At 39.9% G+C, this 24,989-nt stretch overlaps 1 protein-coding gene across 1 annotated transcript in view; it reads right to left on the minus strand.

Moving 5' to 3' along the window:
- tbx4 (T-box transcription factor 4) overlaps window positions 1-14,022 on the minus strand; it is a gene marked incomplete at both ends in the record, with an annotated part of 59,459 nt that extends 45,437 nt beyond the window's left edge. Inside the window, 2 exons of the mRNA XM_084338856.1 lie at window positions 2,791-2,885; window positions 13,879-14,022. Of these exons, the coding sequence (XP_084194982.1) occupies window positions 2,791-2,885; window positions 13,879-14,022 (239 nt within the window). The remainder of the gene's footprint in view (window positions 1-2,790; window positions 2,886-13,878) is intronic.
- Window positions 14,023-24,989: the final 10,967 nt, after the last annotated feature.

Consider the following 24,989-nt stretch of genomic DNA (forward strand, 5'->3'; position numbering starts at 1 on the left):
GAGGGTTTTTTTTCTCTGTGACCTGTCGAATGTAAACAGCCCCCCTAGCTGAGGGCTGAATGTACGCGTAAGCCCCAGTCAGGTTTTCCATCGCAGCTGCATAGCTGAAGCAGTGCCTGGCCCTTCAAAGGGCTTTAGAGGATTCAGAGCCCACTTCATCAGCTGGACAAGGGAAAGCCCATATCTCACGGCGATGCAGCATTACAGGAAAAATGTGGTGACCTTTTTACTTTTTTCTTTTCTTTAGACGAGAAGGGAGAAAAGAAAAAAGAAACGGGCCTGAAGAATGAGAGGCGGAGGTCGGTCTGAAGAAGTCGACTCGCTCTCTGGTTAATGTCCACGTGCCCCGCCGTCTAATCCAGGGGTCGCATTAAATTTAAGGAACGAGGCCGGTCATTCCTGTGTTCAATTATGTATCGACCGGTGCAGAGACTGTTCTCCTGCTACTGGATGTTAGGAGCCGCCCGGCCGGCCGAGACGTGGTGGTTCCTGCTATACCATGAATCCACCACTTTAACTGAGCCGCCCGGCCGAGATGTGGTGTTCCTGCTATACCATGAATCCACCACTTTAACTGAGCCGCCCGGCCGAGATGTGGTGTTCCTGCTATACCATGAATCCACCACTTTAACTGAGCCACCCAGCCGAGATGTGGTGTTCCTGCTATACCATGAATCCACCACTTTAACTGAGCCGCCCGGCCGAGATGTGGTGTTCCTGCTATACCATGAATCCACCACTTTAACTGAGCCGCCCGGCCGAGATGTGGTGTTCCTGCTATACCATGAATCCACCACTTTAACTGAGCCGGCTGAGACGTGGTGTTCCTGCTATACCATGAATCCACCACTTTAACTGAGCCGGCTGAGACGTGGTGTTCCTGCTATACCATGAATCCACCACTTTAACTGAGCCGGCTGAGACGTGGTGTTCCTGCTATACCATGAATCCACCACTTTAACTGGAGCCTACTTTACCACATACAAGATCGTATCGTGGGATTACATAAATATTATGATTGTGTGCAGTAAAAGACCAGAAGCATGAGATGTGATCAACAACGAACATTTGACAACACGTTAAAACTCCCTGGAAAGTCTTGTTTACTTAGCTTCCTGTAAAAACCAGCCTCTGTGGTGTTGAAACGGGCCGAGGGCTTTGCCTTATCTGAGAGACTTTGAGTCATGGCGTTCTGTGAGGCGTCTCGGAGCAACTGTGAGACGTTGTTTAAGGTGGTCTTTAGCGCTGGAATGAACAAGAGGTATTATGCGTACTGCTGAAACTCAAGTGAAAAGCTTGTAGCTGATATCACTGCTCATGGGATTCTAGCTTCCGAGTCTCAATATTACACAAGTTGTACAGTGGTAGGCAGGCTTCATATCGTCACTTTTTTTTTTTTTTTTTTGAAATTTTTCCCCCTCCATTTTCCTCCGATTTTCTCCCATCCCAATGTTAGTCGTTATGCCAATTCCCAATCCCCCTTCCTGGTCGCTGCGCACTTACCCCCCACAGTCGGTCTGGGAGAGTGGAGGCTATCACGTGCTTCCTCCGACACACGTCCAGCCAATCAACCGCTTCTTTTCACCTGGCAGCGCGGATTCTCATTGAGAGGGCGTAGCGTGTGGAAGGATCACACTATCCCACTCAAGTCCTATCCACGCTTAGCAAGCGCCCCGACCGAACTGTAGGAGTTGCTGTTTACAACGACCCGGACCCACCCCGCCAGCTTCTCCCACCCTCTAATACTGCCAATTGTATTAGTGTGAACGGCCAGCCAAGCTGGTGACAACCCCGGAGCTGTGAGCTGGATTCGAACAGGCGAATCCTAGCGTCTCCGGGGTTGGTGACGAACGCAATCTCCGTTACGCCACCTGACCGCCCATATATATATTGTCACCTTCTTAAAATAATGACTTAAGTCATATTTTCTAGTTTTGAGAAAAACTGAAAAAATTAACTGAACCAAATATAGAATATATGATATTTATTAATCACACAACACTGGGTTGGAACAGCATCATATTTTCAAATAAGGATGTAAGCCATTTTAAACAGAATTGGCCAGTGTCATGACGAGAAAAAACATAATTCTCCTCAAAATGTGACTTAAGCCATTCTTTTAAGAAGGTGACGATATTGAAATGGTTGATATTTAATTGGGGGAGGGGCTAAAAATGTAATGGAGAGTAGTAGTAGAGTAGAAGAAGACTCCAGTCGCCCAAACAACTTCCTCCTTGCACTGCTGCGGTCAGGCAAGTGCTACCGGAGTCTCATGGCCAGTACAGAGAGACTCAAAAGTACCCTCAGGAGGCTCAATGACTCTATGCAACACTAACCCATCCATCCACACGCACACACTCACTTTAAACACTAACTTTAGACACTTTAAACACTTTTTATCACTACACCATATTTGTATATTTTATCTATTTATTACTAAAGGATTTGCACTACATCTCTACCTCATTTTTGCATTTTGTTTGCATTTTGTACTTTATTTTGTATAGTGTTTGGTCTTTTTACTACTTTTTTACTGTATGAAGCACAATCTCTAGAGGCTCATACAGAACCAAGCATTTCACTGTAATGTAACATATTATATATATATATATATATATATATATATATATATATATATATATATATATATATATATATATATATATATATATATATATACACTTTATACGTGACAAATAAAACTTGAACTTGAGATGAGGTTGGTCATGAATGTGGCTCTGTGGACCAGCACGCTGTGTAGTCGGTGTGTCAGAGAGCTGCCGTACTCACCTGCCTGCTTTAGTGATGATCATCTCTGTTCCAGCCTCGTGGAACTTCTTCCACAGCTCCCTCTCGTGAAGAACCACCTTGATGCTCTCGATGTTCTGAGGGAAGAGGTGAACAAACCGTTTGAGCTCACTAGACTCAGACTGCTGCTCCTGCTTTGATGTGTAGCACTTTTCTACAGGTTGATTGTTGCTGTTTTATTGTGCTTGTATTTTATTAAGCTGAATAAAAAAGTTTATTTAAAATGTCGGTTGTATGGTAGTCTATGTATTGATTGATTGATTGAAAACTTTATTAACAGATTGCAGAATGGGTACAGTACAGTACAGCTCAATACATACAATTGTTAAGGGGATGCAGACCAGAGAAAGACTTTCGTCTTGTTTACATCAGGGTCCCCCATTTTCAATTCATCGTAACATATATGACATACATGACATACAGATAGACAGAACTGCTACATCTATACATTTATGACATATCAGATTTGCAATTACAGTACTGTTTGTGATACAAAAAGAGTCCAGAAAAAAAAAGTATATACATTTGACGTAGAAACTGTACATTGGATTGGGTGGGTGGGGGGGGACTGTACATTGGAGGTGGTTGGGTGAGTGGGGGGGGGGGGGGGGGGGGGCGACACTGTACAACTGTACAAACAAAACTGTACATTGGATTATTGACAAGACCATACTTGGTAATTTACTGTACATTGGAGGGGGTTGTGTTCGGACATTTACAGGGGCCAGTTTCGAGTTGCAGTCTCCCTTAGGTGTTTTTTGAGAGTGTTTTTGAAAGTGGGTAGTGATTCACATTCCTTTACAGCTTTGGGTAGGTGTATGTGTATTGTGCTTTGTTATGTATGTTTCATGCTTGCCTTCTTGGCCAGATCACCCTTGAAAAAGAGACCTCGGTCTCATTGGGCCTCATTCAACAATACTCTCTTTCTTATATTCTTGCTTAAGAAAAGCCACCGCCACATCAAGCCGTTCTTAAAGTCCAAATCTGTTCTTACCCAGGTTTTTTGAATGGTGAATGCCACTCATTCTAAACTGGATGCGCGTTCTCGCGCAAGTCATTTGCATACAGAGACACGCCTCGCGGGCTCTTTATAATACGAGAGCCGTGGGTCTGCATCGGATCCCCCGGCCGTATTGCGATGGATCAAAATTAGATAGGAATCAAATGTATTGTCATCATACAGCACCTATAGCTATATAGTGGAATATACTGTATTAATATAGTAATATAATAGTGTTGGCTAGTTGCGCGCTTCTGGCCACCTCCCGCAGTGCGCGCATACACACGTACTGTATACAGTACGTGCAAAATGAATCGTTCCAGCAAAGTACTGTAGGCTTTGTCAATACTGAACGACTGTGCGTTGTCAAGAGCCAATCGCACAGGTTGCAACTCATCTGGCTCTGCAAATAGATCTAGAGTCTGAATATCTCCGCATATATAGCCTGATGACTGGCAGTGCGCATAGTACAGTGCGTGCTCCAAGTCAAACTGGATGACACATCTCTCTCAAATCCATTCTGAGAACGAAACACAGTGCCCGCGACGCGGTCTTGATTGATTGATTGATTGATTGAAAATTGTATTAACAGATTGCAGAATGGGTACAATACAGTACAGCTCAATACACACAATTGTTAAGGGGATGGAGACCAGAGAAAGACTTTCGTCTTGTTTACTGTACATCAGGGTCCCCCATTTTCAATTCATCATAACATATATGACATACATGACATACAGATAGACAGTACTGCTACATCTATACATTTATGACATACCAGATCTACAAATACAGTACTGTTTGTGATACAAAAAGAGTTTAAAAAAAAAAGAGTACCGGTATATACATTTGATGTAGAAACTGTACATTGGAGGAGGTGGGGGGGGGGGGACTGTACATTGGAGGTGGTTGGGTGGGGTGGGGGGGATGGGTAGGCGGGGTGGGGGTAACTGTATTGGATTATCGACAAAACCTACTTGGTCCAAGAAGAGGGTCTTGTGTATTACTGGGTTTAAGTCAGTTGTTTATTTATTTATGTTTTACTGTTTGCATACGAGGTGGTCCACAAATGTTCTTGATAACAATCTAGTGGTCCGCATAAAACAGAAGTTTGGGAACCACTGATATAGACGATCTCTAAATATGCGTTCTATGCTACGTATACAGTACTGCATCTGTATGTCATGTCATAAATGTCATGATATATATCTGTATGTTGTGTATGTCATAAATGTCATTATGAATTGAAAATGGGGGACCCGGATGTAAACAAGACGAAAGTCTTTCTCTGGTCTGCCTCCCCTTAACAATTGTGTGTATTGAGCTGTACTGTATTGTACCCATTCTGCAATCTGTTAATACAATCTTCAATCAATCAATGGCCTGGGCGGCCATAACATAACTGTTCTAACAGCAATATATAATCCATTTCAGACAGAACGCACGCAATAAATTATAATAATTATTATTATTATGATTATTGAAAAGTTGAAAAATTTGGTGGCAATTAACCAATGGTAGGCTTTTTTTTTTTATTATTATGTTTGGGGGGTACGAATTTCTTATTTCGGTAAGAGTGCTCTCGACCACTCTTATAATTTGTTCTTGCCTGAGAAAAAAGCAACAATAAGAAAACGTTGCTGAATCCTAAGAACAAAGTAAGAGGAAATGCTAGTTAAGAACGAAATCTGTTGGGTTTTTATTTCTGGTTAAATAAATATTTGATGATGATGACACAATCTTTCCATCAAAAAAAATAAATAAAACATACCGTCTTCGACTATCATGCACTCCTCCACTAAATAATCTTCCTTGCCTAAATTACTACCTACTATACTTGTTACTCAGCTGAAAGTCGTACACTTCCTGCTGACGTGTCATACAGAACCTGTAAGTCGCTTTGGATAAAAGCGTTCAGCTAAATGACTAAATGTAAATATAAATAATCCATATCCCTCCATCCCCACGTTCAAATGGACAACCCCGAACTACGATTATTAAATGTTAAACCTTGCATATTAATACCCTGAAGTAATAACTTTTTTCACACACTTCTTCAACCATTATCTGAAACTTTAAAAAAGTCTAACCCTAACTAACCTTAATGTTGTGCACTTGTCCTAATACTAACCTACTTAAGCATTACATCACACGCAGGAGTGGTTTGTGACCAATAAACCATGCCTAGGGGTGGTTGTTAGGCCCGAGGCGCAGCCGAGGGTCGTTAGACCCCCCTAGGCATGGTGTATTGGTCACAAATCACGACTGCACGTGGTGTAAAGCTTTTATACAACTGCCAGATTCATCCAACCTTATTTCTATACAATAAACACACATTAATCGAAGATTTATTGAAAAAACCATCCGCCAGAAAAAGTAGTTCCCACAACTCCATGTGGAAGCAGCTTGAAGTGCATCCAACCAAACTAACACATCCAACTGTGTATTATTGGAATGATTGAGAGAAGTTGCCTCATGTGGAAGCAGCTTGAAGTGCATCCAACCAACTAACACATCCAACTGTGTATTATTGGAATGATTGATTGAAAATTTATTAAAACGTTTTCTTTGCCCTATAGGAAAAAAAACGTTTTCTTCGCCCTATTTTTTTATTTATTTCTTTTAGCCTAAACTTAACCAGTTGGAAACCAGGGGTACAGTAATAAAATTAGCAATCAACCAATCAATCAATTCAATAGACCATGCTCACTTAAAACAGCGCTGCTTCTCTCTCAGTCTGACTCCCCCGCTGTTGCAGACAGGAGTGTGTGTGTGTGTGTGTGTGTGCGTGTGTGTGTGTGTGTGTGTGTGTGTGTCACAGTGTGTGTGTGCGTGTGTGTGTGTATGTGTGTGTGTGTGTGTGTGTGTGTGTGTATGTGTGTGTTTGTGGGTACGCCAGCGTCGGACAGTGTGAGAGAGAACGCTGCAGTCGGAAAGTAGGAAGGAAGAAATTTAAATCAATCAATTAATCTATCAATCAATCCGCGATTTTTCTTTTGTTCTAGATTGAGTCAAGACCCATCAATTACATCATCCAACATTGTTTAAAATACTAACACATTCCCCTTGACAGAATCGCTTCATATTTAGTCGTTATGGTGCTTTCAACATAACCATTTGTTGTCCGGGATCCTGTTTTCTCCCGGAGTGAGCCGGGGAGGGTTATGTGATTTGGTTGTGGGCGGGTCCTGAGCCCAGGACCGTGGATTGTTCCCAATAAAGACGTGTGAATGGCCAATCAGAATCGAGAAATTTGCATGCCGTTGTATAAACTGTAGCACTCAACACTTTGATGAACATTGTTACTCAGCTGATAGTTGTACCCTTCCTGATGACTTGTCATACAGAACTTGTAAGTCGCTTTGGATAAAAGCTAAATGACTAAATGACAAAATGTAAATAACTTACGAAGGTATATGGTAAATACTGCATTATATGTAGAAACAAAACCATTCTACAGTACTTAACCAATGTTTATGTCAGATTTTTTGTATTAATATATTCCATTTATGATTAATAATTTTTACATAAATATATTATAATATATTCCATTCATGCCATCTAGCCTTGGTAATTATGTATAGATAACTTTCACAGAAGATTCATGAAATTGTATGCTGAGTATTTATGTTGAGGGACTGCCCCCATAGGAGGAGAAGGAGGAGAAGCCTCCCCTTCCGCCAGGCAACCATGACAACATATTTCGGGAAAAATATGTACGGTAGTCAATGACGAGAGACAAGTACTTTTTTGACACCGTTTTAAATTGTGCCATGAATTACACATTCTGACGTTTTGGATGTTTGTCAATTTAAAAGTGTAATTGTCAACTATCTAACGTTACGCTATAGCATCAAAAGCTATAGATAATGTTAGCTAACGTTAACTAACTTGCTTGTCGAGCAAATTTCTAGACACGCAACATATATTTTTTTATTGACAAACGTCATACGTTCATGGCTCAGCTCAAACTGTAAAAATAATAATAATAATTTGTCTCTCTCTGTTGACTACCGTACATATCTTCTCCAGAATAATTTTTGTGCAGGCTGTTGAAACAGCCAATCAGATACAGTGTAAACAGCCGTTTAGGCTGTTTGTGTAAATAATGTGATGGAAATGGAAGATGTCCTGAGGTAATGTGTAATAGTAACTATTATTGTAGTTCTAAGCAGTGTTCGTACACATTGCTCTACTTTTCTTAATAGTAACAGTAATAGTAATTACTTTTCATATTACTCCATGGGGAAAGTAATCGGTTACACTACTCGTTAATTACTTCTGCATTACACCCTGAAACATCTCCAGTGTGTTCTTGCCCCACGGCCTGGAGGAGGCTGAGGCCTGGAGGAGGCTGAGGCCTGGAGGAGGCTGAGAGGCCTGGAGGAGGCTGAGGCCTGGAGGAGGCTGAGGCCTGGAGGAGGCTGAGGCCTGGAGGAGGCTGAGGCCTGGAGGAGGCTGAGGCCCGGAGGAGGCTGAGGCCCGGAGGAGGCTGAGGCCTGGAGGAGGCTGAGAGGCCTGGAGGAGCCTGAGGCCTGGAGGAGGCTGAGGCCTGGAGGAGGCTGAGGCCTGGAGGAGGCTGAGGCCTGGAGGAGGCTGATGCCTGGAGGAGGCTGAGGCCTGGAGGAGGCTGAGGCCTGGAGGAGCCTGATGCCTGGAGGAGGCTGAGGCCTGGAAGAGGCTGAGGGAGGAGGCTGAGGCCTGGAGGAGGCTGAGGCCTGGAGGAGGCTGATGCCTGGAGGAGGCTGAGGCCCGGAGGAGCCTGAGGCCTGGAGGAGGCTGAGGCCTGGAGGAGGCTGAGGCCTGGAGGAGGCTGAGGGAGGAGGCTGAGGCCTGGAGGAGGCTGAGGCCTGGAGGAGGCTGAGGCCTGGAGGAGGCTGAGGCCTGGAGGAGCCTGAGGCCCGGAGGAGGCTGAGGCCTGGAGGAGGCTAAGGCCTGGTGCAGAGCCAGACCTTCCTGCTGCTCTTCAGGGAGGAGAGAGCAGCGCTGGACTGTCAGCAGGAAGAGAGAGCAGCGCTGGACTGTCAGCAGGAAGAGAGAGCAGCGCCGGACTGTCAGCAGGAAGAGAGAGCAGCGCTGGACTGTCAGCAGGAAGAGAGGGCAGCGCTGGACTGTCAGCAGGAAGAGAGGGCAGCGCTGGACTGTCAGCAGGAAGAGAGAGCAGCGCTGGACTGTCAGCAGAGGGTTAACGCTGTCTCTCCTTTCATCCTCTCAACCAGCACTCTTCAAACCGCAGCTATGTGAGAGCAAACAGAACCGGCAAGAGGATCTAAAACTAGCATGATGGAAAAAGTCATGTGATTATTGTACCATGTGACCCCCCAACACTGGTTACAGTATGTGATTATTGTACCATGTGACCCCCCAACACTGGTTACAGTATGTGATTATTGTACCATGTGACCCCCCAACACTGGTTACAGTATGTGATTATTGTACCATGTGACCCCCCAACACTGGTTACAGTATGTGATTATTGTACCATGTGACCCCCCAACACTGGTTACAGTATGTGATTATTGTACCATGTGAACCCCCAACACTGGTTATGTGATTATTGTACCATGTGACCCCCCAACACTGGTTATGAAATTACATATCTGAGGAATGGATTAAAAGAAATATCCCGGTCAACGCTTTTGTAAGGTTCAACACATTTCTAACTGTGTGTTCAGAAGAGCGCAATTCTCCACCACACATTTCTTGTCTCTCTCACACAGAGCAAACAAACCAAACAAGCCTACAATATTTAACAAATGCATTAAATGAGACCATCTATACACACTATTACACTATCATACTATTACACTATTACAATATCATACTATTACATACTTACACTATCATACTATTACACTATTACAATATTACACTATCATACTATTACACTATTACACTATCATACTATTACACTAATAATAATAATAATAATAATGGATTGGATTTATATAGCGCTCTTTGTGACACCCCAGAGACCCCAGAGCGCTTACAGAGTCCATTATTCGTTCATACACAGTCATACCGGTGGTGGTAAGCTACAATCCCTGAGGCAGACTCACGGAAGCGTGGCGAATAATCATCGCCTATGGCCCCTCCGACCACCACCAACATTCATTCACATGCATACACATTCATACGAGGCAAGTAGGTTAAGTGTCTTGCCCAAGGACACAACGGCAGTGGGATGGACATGGGCTTGAGCGGGATTCGAACCACCAACCCTTCGATCATTGGACGACCCACTCTACCCCTGAGCCACGCCGCCCCACTATCATACTATTACAATATTACACAATATTACACTATCATACTATTACACACTTACACTATCATACTATTACACACTATTACACTATCATACTATTACACTATCATACTATTACACAATATTACACTATCATACTATTACACTATCATACTATTACACAATATTACACTATCATACTATTACACTATTACATTATCATACTATTACACTATCATACTATTACACACTTACACTATCATACTATTACACACTATTACACTATCATACTATTACACTATCATACTATTACACTATTACATTATCATACTATTACACTATCATACTATTACACTATTACATTATCATACTATTACACTATCATACTATTACACAATATTACACTATCATACTATTACACTATCATACTATTACACACTATTACACTATCATACTATTACACTATCATACTATTACACAATATTACACTATCATACTATTACACACTATTACACTATCATACTATTACACTATCATACTATTACACTATTACATTATCATACTATTACACTATCATACTATTACACAATATTACACTATCATACTATTACACTATCATACTATTACACACTATTACACTATCATACTATTACACTATCATACTATTACACAATATTACACTATCATACTATTACACACTATTACACTATCATACTATTACACTTAGACTATCATACTATTACACTATTACATTATCATACTATTACACACTATTACACTATCATACTACTACACACTAATACACTATCATACTATTACACACTATTAAGCTATTACACATTATCATACTATTACAAAGTATTATATTACTACACTATCATATAATTACGCTATCATACTATTACACTATCATACTATTACACACTATTACACTATCATACTATTACACTATCATACTATTACACAATATTACACTATCATACTATTACACACTATTACACTATCATACTATTACACTATCATACTATTACACTATTACATTATCATACTATTACACTATCATACTATTACACAATATTACACTATCATACTATTACACTATCATACTATTACACACTATTACACTATCATACTATTACACTATCATACTATTACACAATATTACACTATCATACTATTACACACTATTACACTATCATACTATTACACTTAGACTATCATACTATTACACTATTACATTATCATACTATTACACACTATTACACTATCATACTACTACACACTAATACACTATCATACTATTACACACTATTAAGCTATTACACATTATCATACTATTACAAAGTATTATATTACTACACTATCATATAATTACGCTATCATACTATTACACTATCATACTATTACACTATCATACTATTACACTTAGACTATCATACTATTACACAATATTACACTATCATACTATTACACTATCATACTATTACACACTATTACACTATCATACTATTACACTATCATACTATTACACAATATTACACTATCATACTATTACACACTATTACACTATCATACTATTACACTATCATACTATTACACTATTACATTATCATACTATTACACTATCATACTATTACACAATATTACACTATCATACTATTACACTATCATACTATTACACTATCATACTATTACACAATATTACACTATCATACTATTACACACTATTACACTATCATACTATTACACTTAGACTATCATACTATTACACACTATTACACTATCATACTACTACACACTAATACACTATCATACTATTACACACTATTAAGCTATTACACATTATCATACTATTACAAAGTATTATATTACTACACTATCATATAATTACGCTATCATACTATTACACTATCATACTATTACACTATCATACTATTACACTTAGACTATCATACTATTACACACTAATACACTATCATACTATTACACCATTACACTATCATACTATTACACACTATTACACTATCATACTATTACACACTATTACACTATCATACTATTACACACTATTACACTATCATACTATTATACTATTACACACTATTACACTATCATACTATTACACTATCATACTATTACACACTATTACACTATCATACTATTACACACTATTACACTATCATACGATTACACTCATATTATTTCACTATCACACATTATTACACTATCATACTATTACAACCACAATTACACAATATTACATTACTACACTATTACACACTTAAGCATGGGGGCGTGGTTAACCTAGATCAATAAATGTAGTAGTTTGTACTGAGTGAGTTCATTGACACCTCACATAAGTCTCTATGACAAATGCACTTTGAGATTGCTACTAGCACTTTGAGATTGTTACAAATATAAAGTGTGTTACAAATATAATTTATTATTATTATTAAATGGTTATTAATAAATTGTTAAATAATTAGAAAATTACAGACCGACAGATGTGACCAGATGCATAACCCCCCCCCCCCCCCCCCTTCACCTGGTGGAGATAACTACCTAGTAAATATTCATATTTAAAGGGGAACTCCACTTTTTTTGGAAATTAGCTTATTTAACATCTTCCCTGGAGTTAGACAAGAAGATGCATACCTTTTTTGTCTCTGTGCGTGCATTTTAGCTTTGGGAATAGACGCTCCGTTAGCATAGCTTAGCTTCATCACTGGAAGTGAGGCAGGACAGTAGCCTTACAGTGCCTTACAGTGTATTGCAAGGTCTGACATTGACCAAACTTGATATGCATGACCTTGGTGGGCTCTAGGTCAACTCCTGAAAAGGGGGTCAATGTCAGACCTTGCAATCAAAAGTTAGGGGGCGCACTGAAATTATGGCAAGGGTTATTAGCCCCCTAACTTTTGATTGCAAAGTCTGACATTGACCCCCTTTTCAGGAGTTGACCTAGAGCCCACCAAGGTCATGCATATCAAGTTTGGTCAATGTCAGACCTTGCAATACACTGTAAGGCACTGTAAGGCTACTGTCCTGCCTCACTTCGCTAAGCTATGCTAACGGAGCGTCTATTCCCAAAGCTAAAATGCACGCACAGAGACAAAAAAGGTATGTATCTTCTTGTCTAACTCCAGGGAAGATGTTAAATAAGCTAATTTCCAAAAAAAGTGGAGTTCCCCTTTAAACATGATGCTTAGTACAGTGTCTCTGCCACGACTATAATAAAGTACACATACATATAAAAGCAACAGCAAATGCAGCAAACATTCATTTTGTATCAAGAAGTGACTGTATATTGGGGCGGCTGGGTGGCGCAGCGGACTAAGCGCTCGTCACCAACGCGAGAGACACTGGTATCGAATCCGGCTGTCGGCGTTGCCTCCGGCTTGGCCGGCCGTCATACTGGCTCAATTGGCAGAGTCAGCGGGAGGGAAGCCCGGTGGGGTGGTATTTTGGTCGTTGTAAACAGCGACTCCTACAGGTCGGTCAGGGCGCCTGCACAGCGAGGGAGGGAGATGGTGAGGGTAGTGTGACCTCCCACACGTTACACCTCACCAATGAGAGTCCGCGCTGGCAGGTGAAAAGATGCTGCTGGCTGTCTCCTATGTCTCGGAGGAAGCATCTGATAGACTTCAGGGCTCCCTAGACCGACCAGTGGGGGGAACATGCGAGCAACGACCAGGAAGGGGAGGGGGGAAATTGGCATAACGACTAAATTGGGATGGGAGAAAAACACAGAAAAACAGGAGGAGAAAAAGTGGATAAAAAAAAAAGTATCAGAGTCGGTGTGAAATGTGGGTTCTCCATTCCTTACCTGGTCCAGCTCAGTGCCAGCGGGGATGCTGGGAGTTGTAGGCAGAGCCTGGTTTGGGGGGTCTGGGGGAGGCTCTGGGGGCGCTCCAGATGGGGCCCTCGTCACACTGTCATCTGAGACCGCTGAGGTCTTCTTCTGCAACATCTCTGTAGTAGGTGAGAGGAACACATTTGAACCCTTTCACTACCAAAGGGTTAACCCTTTCACTGCGACAATACAGAAGGTTAACCATTTCACTACCACACGACAAAGGGTTAAAACCTAGTGACAATAAGGATATTCTAAATCAAATCTAATTTGTTTTCTTAAAACAGGTTACAACAGATCCACCAATTATTAGAGAAATGAATGTGATAAGAAAGCATGTTTTGTTCCTTGTTTGCAAATACAATGTATTTCAGGAAATGTAGATAATTGTTGAAATTAAAATTATATTAGATTCAAATGTATTGTCATTATACAGCACAAAAATAAAAATGCTCACTGATTTTAAGTTACAATATGTTTTGACACAAAGCAATCAGTTTGCACAGGTCCTTGGACTTGTAATGTATTTAGTTTTAATCATTTAAAGACAATTCCTTGTTAGAAGATCATTATATTGGGTCAAGATGCAGCCTTTCAGAGTTTAAGTTTTAGGATGTATAGCATGCTGAAATTGTATTAAGGCTTTTTAGTTGACTCACAGAATTTGATGAATAGTTCAATATATTTCAACCCAGTCTGAATCCAATAAGCAATAACATGTGTGCTGATAACAGTATTGTATATATAAAAAGAAAAGAAAAAGCAAATACACTTCTATACACAAATTAATGTCTAATTTTATTAGACCACCAAATATATTTGCCAACTGTAAATTGGCCTAGGTAAAACAAATAAAAAAAGATATAAACTGAAATATCAAACACTTAGTTCCAACATTTACATTGGATTGAAATAAATGAACTCTGAACAAGGAGGTGCTATTATATTATAGAGGTCTCACCGCAAATCTCGGATCTCCAGCACACTTACACTTGACCAGCACAGATAATAATTGATCTGAATGAGAATGGCAGCTAAGCTATTAGTTATCACATATTACAAATCAATATGGTTCTTTTTTGTATATGAAAACGGACTAATTATTCTCACCCCTACAGTTATTTGCAGCACATAGCATACGCTTGCTAAATGTATGAGAAACAGTTAGGTTTCTTGCTAACAGTTGAAATCAGGTCAGTTGTTTTAATTAAGATAAGATAAGATATTCCTTCATCGATCCCCTTGGGGATCTTGTTTTTATTAGCTGTTGTTGGAAAGATTTGTCAATCAATTTGTAGTGTTTTAATTGATTGTTATCCTTACTTGTCTAATTGTTAGGATTGTATATGCTGTGTGATTTTATATGCTTTTTTTTCTTAACTCTATGTTTTGATTAACTCTGTCTGTACACTCGACGTGACTGGAAATGAGGGAAACCTCAGTTGCCTTTCGAGTTCAAATAAAGGTTTGAAATGGAATGGAAAAAATATATTCAGATCTAATTTTATTGCTTATATTTATTGTCTTTCTACTATTACCCTGCCCTTACCTGTACCCCCCCCCCTCTCCCATACTGCTATGATGCCCAAATTCAGATCAACAAAAGAATATCTTATCTTATATTATAGGTGAAGTCATTTCAAGGTGGATCTCTCAGGGTCATTTGCCGATTTATAAATGTGCCAGTTATTGTTATTGTACCCAAGTTATGGTGAAGGGCCCCCATGATGCACGATACAGCAAATATAATTTTCAGCGCAAAGGCTTGTTTGAATCTGAAAGAACATGTCTGCCGTCTCCATGGCATGTTTGACGTGTGACAGAGTTTAATCGTATAGAGAGGCTTTTGTTTATCGTGATGGACAACAGAGTATCATTTCCAAGCTGAGACTTGGATCTCACATGATGGAGTGAGCAGCACATTCCTGAATACATAAATAACAGGACGGCGTATCACTTAATTAATCAAACTGACTTTTCATAAGATCTCAACTTCACTTCCAAGGTCAAGAATCCATTTGGCGTCATGAATAGTTTGATTAAATATTTACTCCCCCCGCTCCGCAAGCCTTACAACAGGCCGGTTTATGTAACAGGTTTAAACAGCGTCTCTTCCATTAGCCGGGGGTCATCCAATTCCTTCTCACGGCCCATCGTCCCCTAACCTGACGCGCCAGATGGCTTGTCACACAATCCAGCTGCCTGGCAAGGTAACATCATCCTCCACCACGGAGACCGACCGAGACCAGCGCTGGAGCAACGGAACCACCACCTCCACTCCGTTCACAACAACAACAACAACAATGCTTTCTGCCCTTTTCACCAACTCCAAAATTGTACATTCCTGAAGCTTATACCCACACACACACACACACACACAGACACGGACGGACGCACGCACTCTCTCTCTCCGCCATATTGTCACGCATGTAAACAAAGTGAGTGCACACTCTTAGGGGATGAAAGGGGAGAAGCAGCCCCCAGTGTAAACTTGCTCAGACAGTTAGGAAAGCTAATAAAGATAAGAGCGGACGGCCACGACCCTCGGCCTGCGCACCCCGCAGCGCCAAGCCTCGTTTTTTTTACAGTGTGAAACCGGGGCCTTTCACTTACCCTGTTTAACTAAGCACAGTAAGCGAGCGCTCTGTTTATACCTCTGTCACTCCAGACATATAATCCGCTAAACTATTCATGGCAGATAGTCGTCTGATGTATGCACACACAGTCTACCCACCCCTTCCCACAGAACCCCTATCCCCCTACCCCTCGCCATATGATACTGTGATTCAGTATGATATATAATATATGATACTGTGATTGACCAAAACTCCTATCAGAAACGTGCTCATTTCTTTTCGGCAGCTGTGATTTTGCGACTGTTAGAGATTGTTAGATCATTCTAAGTATGTCATGGATTAAAGAACTGTAACCTGTATGTTGATGGGAATTAACGGTGTTGTATGGTATTTTTCTTTTTTTTATTGTATAAGTGTTAAATAGCTCTACATTCTGACAGCCATCGCTGATATAGAGTGTTTGATCAGTAACATGGGTCTCCCAGTCCCTCTGCTCTGTAGTAAACAGGAAATAAATCGTCTGGTATCCCTTCCCATTTTATCCAATCAGGAGAGAGAACCCTAGATATTTTACTTATTTCAAGAAATCTTGCCGAGCCAAATTAGCTTACTGCACTGGTCGATTATTTTACGTGTTTCAAGGACATATTTACTTAAAACTTGTTTTTATTTCTTAATTTTGTCAGACAATTTTGCAGTGTGTAGTTCTCTCTCCTGATTGGTTAAAGTGGCAATGGTATACCAGCAAATGTATTTCCTGTTTACTGCAGAGCGGAGGGACTGGGAGACCCATGTTACTGATCAAACAACTCTATATCAGTGACGGCTGTCGGAGTGTAGAGTTATTATTTTAACAAAGAAAAAAACACCACTTATGTGCACCTTTAACATTTTGCATTTACAAAACATAGTGTGTGTGTTTGTGTACATGTGTGTCTGCATGTTTCTTGCCAATGTGTGCGTTTGACTGACGGTGGTTTTGTTTGAGAGCATGTGCATGTGTGCGCACACATGTGGACATGTTTGTGCGTGTGTGTGTGTGTGTGTGCGTGCGTGCCTGTGTTCACATACAAATGCATGAGATCGATAATGACGGTGTGTACAGTATGTGAGTGTGCGCATGTCTGTGTACACACACATGAATTAATGAATGTTTGCGTGTGTGTTTGCATGTGTGTGTGTGCAGTGTCTTCATGCATGTGAGTGTCGTCTCGCTGTCTGGCATATGAAATGTATAAGACATGAATCATGTTATTGAGACAGCTGCCATAAATTTCAATCTGGCCGCCATTTTGTGTCTGTCTCAAAGAAGGCCCTGAATCCTAACGAGATCCTGTGTCAGCAAACACATAATGGTGGCAGTACACTGGGTTTCTCTGATACCTGCAGCTATACAAGCAATATTAACACACACAGACATAATGGTGGCAGTACACTGGGTTTCTCTGATACCTGCAGCTATACTACTACTAGAGCAAGCAATATTATCACACACACACAGACATATGGTGGCAGTATGGTTTCTCGTATACCTGTACCAGCTAATACTATAGAGCAAGCAATATTAACACACACACACACACTTTTTGCAACATGCAAAAGTAAGTTGCATACTTTGCATAGCTGCTACTTAAAGACTCTGTTGACGCAAGGCCATTGATTAAAAGGGGGAGCGAGGAAAATTGAATCATCATAGAAATGTATACCTTCAAATAAAATGTATTCAGTCTGCAGTACCCCTTAATCTGCAGTATAGATGTATCTTCTATACATATTATCTGAATAGTGTGCCACAAAACCACACTAATAATAAAACATGATAATAATGATAATACAATATGTACATGTTAAGACAACTGTATCTTAGAACTGTACAAACAAAACCACACTAATGATATGATGATATACAATATGTACATGTTACTGTAATACAACTGTATCTTAGAACTGTACAAACAAAACCACACTAATGATATGATGATACAATACATGTTACTGTAATACAACTAGAACTGTACAAACTTTTCCTCAAAGATAATGTTTTATATAGGTCAATGTTGAAAAGCTCCAGACTGATAATAGGATATTTACAAATAACTCATTAAAAGGCTTTTAAAAACGTTGGATAAGCAGTTTACTCTAAGTCTAAACCAACTGGTGGTTAAACGGCAATAGTCATATAGGCTGCTGGCCTGTGGCCCACCTGCTTCCTGCTGTGCTGATAACACAACGAAATTAGAATGACACAATGTGAATAACACTATGATCTGTATAGCCTATTTATTATGAATAAATAATAGTAATAATAATAATAATAATAATGAATGATAATAACAATAATGATAATAATAATGGTAATTTTCTAATAAAATGTGAATAATTTGAATAAATCAATAATAATAGTATACGTTCGTAAATACTATGAATACTAAACTATAATACTTTTACAAATATTGAAGGTGATAGGTTAACATTATGGATGAAACATTTGCTTACTACAAAATAAATGTTTTAGACTTCAAATAATCGGATTTTGTGTAGTTAATTTGGATTATTTGTTATATCTTACTTCAATACGAATGTTTATTGAATTAACCTCTAATAATGAATGCATTTACTTATACAATTGATTTAGCTTGCCTATACTGAAATAGCCTGCATAATATATTTTTTTATTTTACTTCGTGTGGGTTATGTGTCAGTGTTTACTAAATTTCACATTCTCCCATATTGTAAGCCTAACCCTGCATGTTGGATTGCTAACGCTATATTATCTGAAACGTTTGCCTGTTCCCAAACATTATTACACCATTTCACGTTGCACTCACTATAGTGTAACCATTATTAGGCCTATAGGTTACCATGGTAAAGCGATCTATTAAAAGAGCCACGTTAATAATGCCTTCGCCATAATAGACATCTTTGTTTACAAACCAGTAGATTAACACTGAAGATAAGCAGTAAGTTATAAGGCTGTACTATACCTCATGAAATAAGCTATTATATGCTGCTGAGATCCATCTCTTTCCACGAGCTCTCTCTTCCTCCACCCGGTACATAAAGTTATAATCCCGCTCCGGGGCGTCGTCCGCGCGGGTGCAGGTGGTCTGGCGTCACGTGGTGCGAATAGATTCTCTTATCTGGTTTTGCGATATAACGGTTCAGAGTATAAACTCCCGCGCGTCCTCACCTCGGTGCGATGGAGCGCTCGTGAACTGGAGCTACAACTGTGCGTGTGCAGTGACTGTGCGATGTGATGTGATGTTTTCTTGGAAGCACACACACACACACACACACACACACACACACACAAGACACACACACACACACACACACAAGACACACACAAGACACACACACACACACACACACAAGACACACACACAAGAAGACACACACAAGACACACACACACAGACACGCACACACACACAAGACACACACACAGACACACACACACACGCACACACAAGACACACACACAGACACACACACAGATTTCAACCCCTTGATTTAAAAAAAAAACAAAAACGGGTGAATTGTTTAGCTCGTGTTTCTATGCACATATCCCTCTGTCTCTCTCCCCCCTCTCTTTCTCTCTCTCGCTCCCCCCCCCCCCCCCCCCCTCTCTCTCTCTCCCCCCCTCACCACGTCGCATGTCCTGGCGCTCATGCTGCTCTTCCAGAACCAGAATAGCCCATGAGAAGGTTTTAAATCGGTGTGTATGCAGCATGACATTACTGTAATAAACACCTCTCTCTCTCTCTCTCTCTCTCTCTCTCTCTCTCTCTCTCTCTCTCTCTCTCTCTCTCTCTCTCTCTCTCTCTCTCTCTCTCTCTCTCTCTCTCTCTCTCTCTCTCTTATGACATTAATAAACACCCTCTCTCTCTGGTTGATTACGTCACTATAGTAAAAAACCCACGCAATTGCAAATGGACAGAACAACCATATTATTATATTTAGGCTATAAAAATTATAGACCACAATCCACAGCATAGCTATATCCTCAAACTATAGTGTATATGCATGGGAGCTGATAGTGTTATGGTGTTTATATGTTGAGATGATGGTGTTAGGTGGTGTTTATATTTCCAGCTGATTGTGTTAGATGGTGTTTATATTTCCAGCTGATTGTGTTAGATGGTGTTTATATTTCGAGCTGATTGTGTTAGGTGGTGTTTATATTTCCAGCTGATTGCAGGTGCAGGTGTTTATATTTCCAGCTGATTGTGTTAGGTGGTGTTTATATTTCCAGCTGATTGTGTTAGGTGGTGTTTATATTTCCAGCTGATTGTGTTAGGTGGTGTTTATATTTCCAGCTGATTGTGTTAGGTGGTGTTTATATTTCCAGCTGATTGTGTTAGGTGGTGTTTATATTTCCAGCTGATTGTGTTAGGTGGTGTTTATATTTCCAGCTGATTGTGTTAGGTGGTGTTTATATTTCCAGCTGATTGTGTTAGGTGGTGTTTATATTTCCAGCTGATTGTGTTAGGTGGTGTTTATATGTTGAGCTGATGGTGTTGGTGCTGTTTATATTTCCAGCTGATTGTGTTAGGTGGTGTTTACGTTCTGCCATATATTGGCACATGTGTCGTCATGGTGGCACATTGTAAACCATGAACTATATCGAGAACTACTATAGGAATGACTGACTAAGTGTGTCTGACTTTTAACGACCAAAACCTGCCAGTACAGACCTGCACCTTTGTTTATACACTGTTTATTTTTCTCATATCTTTATATTCAGAGTTAATTATATTGTTTACACTGTTTATTGTCCTCGTATTTTGATATTGATATTTATTTTTGATTGCCTATATTTATGTCTTTCTATTACCCTGCCCATATCCTCCCCTCCCCATGCTGCTATGATGCCCGAATTTCCCCCCAAGTGCATCAATAAAGGAATATCTTATTATCTTATCTTATCGCTTGTTGTGAGCGACCTGTGATGTGAACCATCTCCAAACCATGAGGGTTTAATTTGAAAAGAGTCTCCATGCAGGTGATCCTGTGTCCAGACGGTATACAGTCTGTAAGGCCTAACAGTTCATGCCTATACCCCGCATCACTCTGTAAACAGCCCCAGTCGTCGATGAATGACATTAAAAACGCTCATACATTTCCAGGTGAATTATGGTTGTGGTTTTAGAGTAAACGGGTCGAAGCATAAGGCCGAAAGACGTATAAATCATGTGAAAGAGGCGGTGGGAGTATGACTTATTATATCTGTGTTGGCGACGTGGCCAAATAAACGAGAACAGCCTAAATGTTCTCCCCGTGACCGTTTGTCATTATTTCACTGTGTTTTCAACTCTTGCTCAATGGTCTCAGGCTCAGGTCTGATAATATTGGTGAATGGCAAGACATCAGATTATTCAACGAGAATTATTTAGTTATTTTTCCCCACTTATTTTGAACAGTAGGCTATTCGGACATGTGCTTTAAATTAAGACTATATATATCTTTTTCTAATTTTCATATTAGCCCATAATATTAGTTCAATATAGGCTATGTTTTGTTAATTCGGTATATTTTGAGGCAATAGCCTATATGACAGCTATCCGAAATGCAATTTGATTTGTGAGCTGAAATAAGCCACTAACCATGCAGTCGAACAGCCTAAACATTTATGTAACTGCGTTGGACGAATGAAAATAGTGTTTTTCTTTCTCCTCACACGAGGCTCTCATTTGGATATATTACTTTTACCTATTAACCCATTACTAAATCCTTTACTTTTTTTACTGTGCGAATCACAAATCTGGGGGGCTCATATACAGAACCAGAACCAAGCATTTCACTGTGACAAATAAAACAAAACGTACTAGAACTTGAAGAGTCGCATCCATATGCTACTAAACAATAGCAATATTTTAAAATATACATAGGATATGGGGTTCGTTTATATTATTTATTAAACAACAGTTTATAGCCCTATTTATGAAAGTTATTATGTGACAGTCAAAAGGAGTGCTTTGAGTTATTGGGCTGTAATTGCTGTTATAATTATTCTTAAATGTGTATTGTTTTTTACCTGTGTGTATAACGTTTTGTTTGTTCAGTCACTGCATGTTGTGCCGCCGCGTGTGTCGCGTCTTGGAGAAGAGCAGAGGGTTGTGTGACACATGGCGCCCGGAGGGCAAGGCCCCTGAAGTCTCCTCAGCATCCAACCTTTTCACAAACTAATGCGTTTGCCCTGCTAACTCCTTTCACAAATAAAATATCATACGAGATGCAACTAAATATAGCGTATTACTATAGTTTCATGTTGATAAAATAAATAAAATAATAGCTATTGCTTTTTTGTCAGAGATGCTAGGTTTTAATTTGTAAGATGTCTGGGGGAAAAAAATCGAACGACAATAAATCCAGATGGAACCAGGAAAACACGTGTTTGAAAATAACAGGAGTAATTTAAAAGGCCAAAATTAATGCCACTAAATAGAAACGAACGCTTATTCTATTCGGCACTGTTCCACAAAGAGCGGCACGTGGTGTTTAAAGCGGGCTGTAGTCATGTCATCCTTACCTGCGCGGCTCTGATGCACTGCTGCTCCCGTCAAACGTGACCCCTTGTCTTCTTAATGTCCTTTTCACCGGGGAGTCTCAGTCCCGCACGACGAGCCCTGGCCGCGCTATAGGCTGCAATACAATGGTTGACATATATTTTTTTATAGCAGCAGCTGAATTGAGCTTTGCTTTCTGAACGGGAATTGAAACTTCACTCACTCCCACCGTCACGTGGTGCAGCAGGAGGAACAGGAGGAGGCTGAGAGGCTGCAGTCAGTGGGCTTGGAGTTGGCAGGGAGTAGACTGTGGGACGCAGTTAAACCTAGTTAAACACTCTCATGTTTATTTGTCCATCTTTTTATTATCGCCACCCACTCTATTTGTGTTCTTTTGTTTTGTTTTGTTTTGTTTATGAAATAGAAAAATAGGCTATGGCTGGTTTCTAATAGTATACACTATTTGCATGTGTAGGGCCCATTATAAGCTATTCAGCCCTGGATAATTGTGCTCTTAAACAGACAATTTCCTTTTTCCCCTCTGCACTCTCAAAAGGCACGTGTTAAAGACAACGGACTGTGTTGTCCTTAATAATCAAACATGTGTATTACTGGTGTGTTGAAAAGCGACACGCCATGTGTTAACAGCAACACAACTTGTCTATTAAAAAAATAAATAAAAAACATATAAGACATATATGTGTTTAGTTAAGTACAAATCATCCTTGTTATTTTAACACTTCCCTTTTTCTTTTCTTTTAGAGTGTGGTGATTTATATAGGTTTACATATAGGTTGTTTATGTAAAGGATCATATCAATGCCTTCCAAAAGAAAAGTAAGTGTGGTTTCCATTTATCTAATCAATTTGAAATAAATAAATATATCAAAGGTCCAATCAGTGATCCATGTATTGTAAAGTAGAGGATACATGATTTCATTCTCTAGATTTTCTTGTGATTTAAGGGCCAACGCTAGACCAACAGGTGTGCATTTCTCATTGTATTTGCTGTGTTTTTGTGGCTGTAAGAAGTTTGTTGAGAAATTCCATAAAGCTTATTTCCCATATAGTCTATACAGTAAACTCTTCAAGAATGGATGTGAATATACCACACATTGACAAAAAAAATAAAAACACTAATTGGGGCTTTAATTAATAAATTAATTGATGAATCTTTTGGTCACATTTGAATTTATCTAAAGGTAGAACTGACATATATTAAAAGGGATGCACAGGCACAGCACACTGACTTTTTTTTTTACTGAAGGACAGTTAAAATCACCAGATCCTCAGGTTCCCTCATAAAGCGTGTTAAATAAACACACGCAGATGTGTTAAACACGGGTTAGAAAATGAATTGTGCTGCTATTAACACGCAGTGTGTCGCTCCTCAACACACACCTGTATATGTTTAGTCCTTTTTGATCCAGAGTTCTATCCGATTATTTTCCAATCAGGTAAAACGGGCCACATGTCGAACACCGATATTAATAGACGTTTGTGTTCATAGAGACTATTGCGTATGTCTGGCTTATGACATTCTACACTGCTTCATGGAGTAGCCACTGCGTAGCATACTGCAGATCATCCAGAAGAGGACAAACTCAGTTTATAATCCTGGGGGGGGATCAGAGTTATTGGAGTTGTGCAATCCTAACGAATTAGCATTTGGTTAGCGGAAAACATTTACCCCAAACATGTGAATAAATGAAACTGTGCATATTTCTCTTTTGATTGTTTTATAGCTTGCATATTTTTCCTATCAGAGTTGGATTATGGCGATGTCATTTATATACATGCTGCTCCTTCTACTCTTAAACCCCTAGACACTCTTTCTGCACTCAGGTTTTATTACTGGTGATGAATGGTGCTCACCGTTGCATTTCGTATGATGAAGTGGGTTGGTCTTCTCTGGCAGAGAGGAGAAATAAACATGGGGTGTCTGTTTATCTTTAAGGCCATTGCTGGAAAATGATCACCTTTATATTGCAATGATGCTGG

This window comes from Notolepis coatsorum, assembly GCF_963971535.1.
Source record: "Notolepis coatsorum genome assembly, contig: SCAFFOLD_293, whole genome shotgun sequence".
Taxonomy (NCBI): Eukaryota; Metazoa; Chordata; class Actinopteri; order Aulopiformes; family Paralepididae; genus Notolepis; species Notolepis coatsorum.